This window comes from Nanorana parkeri, unplaced genomic scaffold, assembly GCF_000935625.1.
Source record: "Nanorana parkeri isolate BGI_ZX_2015 unplaced genomic scaffold, ASM93562v1 scaffold1421, whole genome shotgun sequence".
Lineage (NCBI taxonomy): Eukaryota > Metazoa > Chordata > Amphibia > Anura > Dicroglossidae > Nanorana > Nanorana parkeri.
The window spans coordinates 172,806-182,111 of record NW_017307689.1 but is presented as its reverse complement, the minus strand read 5'-3'; the positions used below and the strand labels follow the sequence as shown (position 1 = coordinate 182,111).

At 43.3% G+C, this 9,306-nt stretch overlaps 1 protein-coding gene across 1 annotated transcript in view; it reads right to left on the bottom strand.

The window, feature by feature from the left end:
• RPL3 (ribosomal protein L3) overlaps positions 1-8,822 on the bottom strand; it is a 14,713-nt gene extending 5,891 nt beyond the window's left edge. The window contains exons 1-4 of the mRNA XM_018569897.1: positions 8,687-8,822; positions 4,060-4,263; positions 2,650-2,818; positions 1,978-2,124 (exon numbers count right to left, since the gene is read on the bottom strand). Coding sequence (XP_018425399.1) covers positions 1,978-2,124; positions 2,650-2,818; positions 4,060-4,263; positions 8,687-8,822 — 656 coding nt within the window. The remainder of the gene's footprint in view (positions 1-1,977; positions 2,125-2,649; positions 2,819-4,059; positions 4,264-8,686) is intronic.
• Positions 8,823-9,306: the final 484 nt, after the last annotated feature.

Sequence of the window (9,306 nt, the reverse complement as noted above, 5' to 3'; positions counted from 1 at the left end):
AAAAAAAAAAAAAAAAAAGTTAGTCGAATGCACTTGCAAACTGAAAAAGCCTCAGTCCCAAAACCACACATTGACAAAAAGTTTTAAACTGCCAAATTTCAGCATTTTACTGCTGCTTTGCCAATAAAGGGCTATTGCATATGTACCTCTGACAGAAAAGGCCCCCCACCTATACTTATGGAAAGGTTTTTCATATCAAAAAAAATGTTTGGATCCAGAGTGAAGTATGCAGAGACATTACTGTCCAGTGACTTGCCACCTCCTTGCAAGGCAGAGGCATGTGTATATTGCATTTAGCAGTTCCTCCCATGCTTGCATCCAGCATAAAACCTCCAAATACCACTCCAAAAGCAAATGGAAAGCAATCAATACATTGATAATTGGTTAACACAATGGTTTGCTCCCCGAGATCTATTGCTCATCTGCGGGTTTGATTTCAAAGAAACACAGGAGCACTACAACCTGATCTAATGTATTCTGGGGACTTGACAAAGTTACACTGTCAAATGAGGTCTGGCTATATGACAAAAGGTGTAACTGTACGAGAAGGTGAGGTGGGATAATGTGTGTGGGCTGTGACAGCAAATGAAATGAAATAGGAAAGCACTTACATGATTGAGTCTATTGAGGTGCCCGTTATCCAGTGTGTGGATGGGATGGCGGTGGGGGATGGATCTGCAGTTCCAGATGAAGGAGCTGCATCCAATTAGGAGACTGTCTAAAGGCGACAGCTGAAGATCCGGTTAGTGTGGCAGGTGACAAATGATTGTCAGGCTGCATTGTAGCCTGTGGTGTGTGGAAGATGTTTCAGCCTGGTCAACAAGATTGAAGTGAAGCAATGCCCGTGTCACTGCTGTCAGCTGTGAAAGGGCAGTCGGGGGGGGGGGGCGTACGACAACGACCAGTGATAAGTGACATTCTCTAATTCTCGCTTTTAATAAGTCCAATTAAATGTATTACCATCATTCAGCTCCTAATGTCTTCCTAAAATGACTTGCCACTGTTCACCTGATCACAGGGCTGTTATGATGACCCTAGGTCTATAACCTGAAACAAGCAGCTGTTGTAATCTGAACATTACTCCTGCATGCTTATTCCAGGCAAGTGCAGCTGTTGCTGCCAAGATCATGATTGTCACTGTGCCTAAAGGTGCCCATACACTGCTCGATTCTCGTACGAGAATCGGGCGAAATCCCACGATCGTACAAGAATCGAGCAGTGTGAACTAAGACGTGCGACCGTTTCTACTGTACGGTCGCACGTCTTTTGTCGAGCCAACATGTTTGAAAACCCGCCGAGAATCGTACGATTCTCGGTGGGTTTCCAGCCTGCTCACCCGTTCTGCATTGCCGTCATCGGAAGCCCGCCCCTCAGCGGGCCAGGCTTTCGATGATCGCAAGTACAATCTGCCCATCCAAGGTGGGAATATCATACGGGCCTTCAGGAAGCATACGACCATCGCAAGACAAAAGTCTTACGATGGTCGTAAGGTGTATGGGCACCTTTACACCTATGGAGAGCTTCCATATTTTGCTCTGAAAATCTTTCCTAGTTTAAAGCAAGCTTACCCATCTGCTTACTGCTCATAGTGGCCCATACAATGTAACCAAGTTAAACATACAGCTCTAAAGTGTGCACATAGTGGGACTGAAGCAATATGCAATATGCTTAAATTTACAATTTACACTAGTGCCCTAATGAGCCTTCTCCCTAGATCAATGGCCTTCTGGAGCCTAGACTGGACTAACCCAACCACTGAAATTCAGATCTGTTGACTTCCATTACAACGCAGAAGGTCAGGCCACAACAGCATGTGAATACAAGAAATAACCATGACATTTGCATTGTAGAGGTAACCCATTTGGATAATCTGCCTTATAAATCCACATACAGACTTTCCTAGCATCTGTACCCAGTTTAGTGGATTGACCATATACATGAAATCAGTGGCTTACAAAACTGTAGGTTATTCACTATAGACCACTCACCTGTGTATGGGCAATGATCCTGATGACCTGGCAGTATTTCTTCATGCTACTAAAGTCTTTCTCCAGTTGTTTCTTGCCTTCTTCATCTTGCCACTTCTTGCAGTATTTTGTAAAGGCCTTCTTCTTTGACTTGTACCTTGAACGGCAGAGCAAGAGTGTTGGAATGGCCCTTCATCAAGCCTTTAAAAAAAAGGACATGAGCGGAAGAAGCCAGACCTTTTCAAGTTTTTGGCTCATTGCATGGCATCGGAGTTTTTCAGCCAGCAAGCGGAACCTGGAGCTCTTCAGACAAAGGCTCAAAATGCCAGAGCTGAGAGGAGCTGCCAATGTTCATTCCAAAAGTATTTAATATATGTAATTATACAACAGGTTAAATAAATGCATTTTGTGAGACAATAAATGGGACAGAAGCAACACCTGTTCTTGCCAAGGCACGTCTATACAATTATAGAACCAAGGTAAACTAGCTGGAAAAACCCTAGTATGTGTTTACACAAGCAATCCATGCACCAGGATCCTGAAGTGCACCCAAAGATCTTATGTTGTGTGCACATTTATAGCCATGTGTTCCATTCACCTAAAAATAACAGGTCTACGGGATTTTAATCTCGTCTCATATGCCAGTGTGATGATTGTGATGCAACCCATGTGTGTAGCTTACCAGTTCTTGTAGAAGCGTCTTTTGCATTCATCACTAATGTGTTCAGCGAAGATAGTCTTGAAGCTGCGGAGACCACGTGGAGTCTGCACGTAACCCACAATGCCGACAATAACCATGGGAGGAGTCTCCACCACTGTCACCGCCTCAACAACTTCCTTCTTGTTTACCTCTGAATTAGAAAACCACAAATTATCCATAAGATCCCGCATCTTGCTATGCTTCATATAACCGACAATGTCCAGCAAAATGCACGTACACATGCCCTTAATCAAACTGAAACGGCCTAGGGTTAAATAACCTTATTGCAGCCACATAAAAGCATTTTGTATGTGCATCTGAACAATCTACAACACAATTTTAAAGGTTACAGTCAGAACTCGACATTCAGCAATGACAACCAAAGGCTGTCGATCAGTCCGCCCGTCGAGAATGTATCATCATATGTAGCCTTAAATGTAGATGGGTATAGTTATAAAACCATTGCCACTCTGCACTGCATACAAGGACATCCTGAACTCGGAAAATACTTTGCTCTTCAGATTACTGTGAACACGTTTGTTCTGTGCAACACAAGCAAAAACAAGCGTTCTATTTCATTCACATGCCTCTTGTGTTTTTGTCCACTATATATGCAAAGGAAAATTGTCAGCCTAGAGGCTATGCTTATGCCTCTAGATGCTTTAAATGATGCTCGGTTAAGTGTGTTTACATGCATTGGGTACCAAACAATAGCATAAAAACAGGTTTACATGCTTTTGCATTCATTTTAGTGTTTTTAGAGGTTCAAATTGATTCCTAGATGCACCTATTGTTGGAAATGCAGATAAACTGACTACAGACAAATCTAGACAGTATGCATGTATGTCATCACACAGTGTGACTGAAGCCTTAGTATATTTTTCCAAGGCAAATGAAAAGATAAATTGATGCAATATCAAACTACTAGCACTAGATGGCGCTGATTAGCACAAATCTGCCATGCTCCTTGGCACCATTTAGTGGCCATATTACATCTCATTCACCTGAAAAGAAAATGATTTAGGTTTTATGCTCCTCGGCGCTATCTAATAGCCATAAAGCAGCAATACATGCAATATGAAAAGAAAAACATGCTAAACATTTGCTTGTCTATGTGCACAGAGCAAATGCTTAGAAATCCACATGGCAAATGGTTCATAAATACACCCCATAACTACCCAAGTTTGTGTTAATACTGATAAAATTAGCATTGTTCGGTAGGGATGCCAAGCATTATTCAAAAGATTTAACAGTGTTAACTAAAAAAAAGTTGCAGCCGATGTGCAGCTAGCAGTGGAAAGCTGTCCGTTTCTAAACGAATGACTATGCCACCAAGTTAGGGTTTGAGCCAAAGTTAAAGAACATTTTGAGTGACTGTTATTTAACACTTACTTGAGCCAGGTCTATCCACCTCTCTGACAATGTGGGTCATGCCAGCTTTATAACCCAGGAAAGCAGTTAGATGGATTGGTTTGCTGGGGTCATCTTTAGGGAAGCTTTTGACCTTGCCACGATGTCTCTTGCTGCGTTTGCGGGGCAGAAAGCCCAGAGAGCCATGCCTTGGAGCCGAGAATTTTCGGTGAGACTTAAAAAAAATAAAATGCACATCAAATCAATAAAAAAAAAAGTCAAAAATATAAAATCAGTAAATATCACCCCCCACACATAATTAACCTAAAACCACATCCATGCCAAGGTTACCAATCTTGTTGCCGCATGATAAATCCCAGCTGCTTACTGCACAGTAGCGTTTCTCAGGCCCATAACACTGAATAGGCTCAATACTTTGTTTTGTATGAAGTAAACTCCATTCAATACACAATTCATAAACTTCACACCAACAAGAACCCCACATGTCTGAACTGCTTTGTAAACAGTTGCAAAAGCCACAAAAGGTGACAAGAGGTCTTGCAGTTTATATTGGCTATACATTTTACACAGAACATACAAACAGAAAGGCAACCCCACCATCAAATACAGAAGATAGCTAGCTACGGTTAAAGCACATTAGTGCCAGAAAAATTACGTCAACAAAAGAGCAAAGCATAAACTGACCACATTCTCAGGACATGCAGCTTATTGTTCTGCCAAGCCTGGCAGTAGTTGGTGCAGGACCTAATGAATGCAGCCAATGGTCACCTTCCAAATAAAATGTAAGTCACTTTTTAAACACTTGCAGGATTAGCAGATTGGCGCAGGAAGAACGCAACACTTTCTATATGCATAGGATTTCTTAAATGAAAATGGCGCACTGTCCACCCACACCCATTCATGCCTGTAGTGCTGTTCCTCACTGTCGGCCATCTACAGTGTAAGACATTTTTTTGTACTTCAAAAAACTGGCGCAAACGTTTCCTTATTCTGTCCTTAAAACGTCTCGCAAAGAGCAGAAAAATCCGGAACGATGAAAACGAGGCGGAAACCAACCAGTTAACATCCACGATACTATTTGCCGATATCTCCGCACCAATCACTGATCGAAGCTCCCCGCCTAAATAAAATACATTAACCTGCCAAGGTATGCGTCCTGTTAAAAGACACACGACACTGAACTGTCAGGTGGCTCAGTTGGTTGAGAAATGAGGCCTAGATAAAAAGGCTCCCCAGTTCCATCAACCAACCACAAACTCGCAAGAAAAACAAAAACCATCTAGAACGGACGGCTAGCATACTTATTATCACAAACATCTGCTTGCCAGGTAATGTGGCCTCGGATGGCCGAGATATCACACGGATTACTTTCAGCCCATTCCACTACTCACCATCTTGTCTCGTCACCGAACTGAAAGAGAGAACGAGGAAGTGGCGTCTGTGCTATTTATAGCCGTAAGCGTAGCCCTTCCCCTTTCTCTTTTTTCCTTTTGAATGTAAAACTTTATTTGAACATCAACAAAGTATAACCTGGGTTATAATAAAGCTCTCTAAACAAATAAATGTAGCGGTTACTTGTTTCTCTTTATCAATAAAGGCTGCCCAGAAACACTAACATCGGAAGAACTAGAATTGTCTCTTCTTAACCGAATTAGAATATGTCCTATATTTTAAATGAGGTCTTGCACAGGAGAGTCCATGTCCGTCTTCCTCTCAATAGGCTGCATTCACAAAGCTATATGATAGCTTCCAGGGCAGCTATCAGAAATTTTGGGGCCCCTTATACAACTTTAGGCCTGGGCTCCCCCAGGCTTTTTTACCCGGGTGTCCCATCGAGTCCGCCCACCGGTCGTCCCTCCGTGTCCTTCAATGCACTTTTATTTTAACACTGTTACAACTTAATATATGAAGTTGAAATGTGTATTCCAAGTCATCCGTGCATTCAATATTTTTCCCTAGATGACATTAGGGGTCCCCTGATGTCTCCATAAAGAGGACCTGTCACACCCTATCTGCTATAACATGGGGTGCTTGTTAGCCCCCTATGTGATAGCAATAGCGTTAGTGTAAAAAAAAAAAAAGTGTTAAAAAATGTAAGTCACATAAGAAAAATTAAAAAAATGCAAAAATAAATTTAAGTCACCCACCCCCCACGTGCACACACATACACATGCAAAACATGCGTCGGTGCGCCTAAGTGCGAAGACGACAATTGCGCTACACATGTTACATGCCGCCACGAACGTCAGAGTGAGAGCAATAATTCTAGAGCCATCAATCACTGTTAGCACTAAACTGATGAGCGACGAAAGTGTTTAAAATGTTCCCTATGGGAAATTTGGGGTATTTACATTTTTTGCGGCTTCACGGGCAAACGCAATTTTAAGGCTTGACATGTTTGGTATCTATTTACCTGGCGTGACCCCGTTTTTCATATTTTACCAAAAAATAGGGTATTATATTATGTTTCTGTGCACTAAATTTTAATTTAGTTTATTTTTTCAGAAAAATACCGGTTTGATAAAAATTTGCGCAAAAACCGTGCGACTAGCATTTTCTTATTCTACAGGGATTCTGCGTTCAGAACATATATCATTGTGTGGGGGTTTGAAGCTGTTTTCTAGGCAAAAATGTATATTTGATCGTGCGTGTGCAAATAGTAAGAAAATGCCCCAGACAGCAAATGGTTAAAATGTGCACTGACATTCAGTTTTCTGCTGCTCTGAAGTCATTCATAAAACATGTGATTTATGAAGGGGAGGAAGTCTGTCAGTTCCTGAGGGGAGGAAGAGGGGGGAAAGAGTGAGACACAGGCCGACCATGCTGAGAGGAGGGAGGGAAGCATGAGAGAGACTGACTGACGCTAAGAAGCTTTCAGCGTCGGTCGATCTGTCTCTCTCTCCCCCAGTCTCTCACAACCCCCACCATTCCTGGGGCCTCTGTCTGCAGTGCTGCATGAAAATAAAACTATTCAGATAATTCTATCAGAAAAAATTATAGCTTGGAGCCGGGTCCCCCTGGCCGCCGGGGCCCCTTACAATGGTACTGGCCGTACCCCCCTGAACAGCTGCCCTGATAGCATCTAACAGCGGGTATGATACATGGGTATGAGAGGACTGTCACTGGGGGTGCTTCTCTCCCTGAGTTAGAGCACCACTGTTATTTTTTTTTAAAATCCTTTATTAACAATCAGAAATGACAAAAAACAGCATTGCTAATAAACGGCGCATCGGGGTGCAGAAACGATAAACAATCACAACAGTCACAATCAAGATAATCAACATGGGCACAGATATAAATAAGCTAACTTAATGCAGTAGTAAAGATGTAAAAAACACAAGAGCATAGCGATATATATACCAATGGTGATCACAACTAGTGATGGGCTGCATGTTCGAATCGAACATAGGTTCGACTCGAACATAGCCTGTTCTAGCGTTCGCTGAACGCCGAACATTGCGGGATGTTCACGGTCCGTTCGACCGCGGAACATCCCACAATGCACTGCGCCCTCCGAAACTGTAATTGGCTACAGTCTTGCACCTGACCGGAGGTCATGATGACTCTGCCCAATCATGTCTCACAGCTAAGTCCCTGCTGCACACTATATAAGGCTGCTGACACTGCGGCCCTATGTAATGTGTTGTAGGAGATAAAGAGAGAGAGAGTGTAATAGCAGATAGAGATACATCTAGATAGATGGATAGATCTAGAGAGATAGATAGATAGAGATACATCTAGAGAGATATAGATACATCTAGAGAGATAGAGAGAGAGAGATATCTCTATCTATCTATATCTATCTACACTGAGATGCCAGATTATTATGACCACTTGACGTTTGCTGGCAAATTAGCTATAATTTTGCGCTGAAGTTGCTAGAGGGCCAGACCATTATAAATAGGGAAGCAGGTTGTTTACCACGACAGTAGAAGTGATTTTTTTCTGAAGATATGGGTAAACAACGCGATCTAACAGTCTTTGACCGCGGGATGATTGTTGGCGCTCTGAGCCATGGGGCGAGTATCAGCAAAACAGCAGAATTCGTTAAATGTTCTGTTGTTAAAGTGTTTAAAGACTGGACTGTCAGCTGAAAATCTGGGTCTGAACATGCGAATTGTGGCCATCAGCGACTAGTCAATGTTAGGGCAGAACAGAGAGTGGCAAGACTGGTACAAGACAACAGAAGGGCAACAGTGCATCAAATTACTGCAGATATTAATCAGGGATCCTCTCAAATGATCTCTGAATGCACTGTTCGCCGTACACTGCATCGTATGGGATATGGAAGCTGAAGGCCTGTTCGAACACCTTTGCTGTCTGCAGTCAGGGTCCTGATGGTGTTGTCTCTGGCCTTGCGGTCCACGAGCTCACTCAAAAAGGGGAGCAATCGGGAGGCCAAGATACGGGTGAATAACATTAGGTCGACATTAAGCAATGAGATTGGTCTGTAACTAGCGCATTGCGCTGGATTTTTGCCCTCCTTCGGAATGACAGATATCTGAGCCCTCAAGAAGCCTCGGGGTAGAGTATGATCGTGCAGGATGGAGTTATAAGCTATAACAAATTGATCCCCCAGAATGTCTGGGAACTGCTTGTAATAAGCCAGTGTGAGCCTGGCTATCTAAGTCCGTCAGGCAAGGCATACCCGAGTCAATCAGGTATTGCCGGATCGCCATGGTTCGGTAGTCGCGGGAGTCCGATTCCAATTCCGGGTGTAGGTTGTAAAGGTCCCGAAAGAAGGCCTGGAATTGGGCCGCAATCTCGTCTGACTGGGAGACCATGCGGCCAGTCACGGAGTGTGGGTATGAAGGACCGCGTTCGTAATGCTTTTAATGCATTAGCTAGGAGTCGTCCGGGTTTGTTCCCGAATTCATAAAACGTGCGGCGGTATCTGGTTAATTGGGCTTTCATTCTATCTAGTAAAAGCTCATTGAGCTCAGTCCGAGTTTCGGTTAGGGCCAGCAATATGTCTGCGTCTAAGGTCGATTTGTGGCGTAGTTCAAGGGTTCACAATTGTGCGTACAGTTCTTCTACCCTCTTAAGGCGTTGGCGCTTGCGTCTCGACCCTAGAGCAATGAGGGAGCCCCTGATCACACATTTATGTGCCTCCCATATTGTCAGGGGGTTCAGTGAGGAAGATGTGTTGTCTCGAAAAAAGTCAGAGTGGACTGAGGCTGCCAGGTCTGGCTCTTGTAGCAGGGACTCATTGAGACGCCACAAAGATGATCGGCCACCTCTCTCCCCTACAGTAAGCTGTAGGTGTAT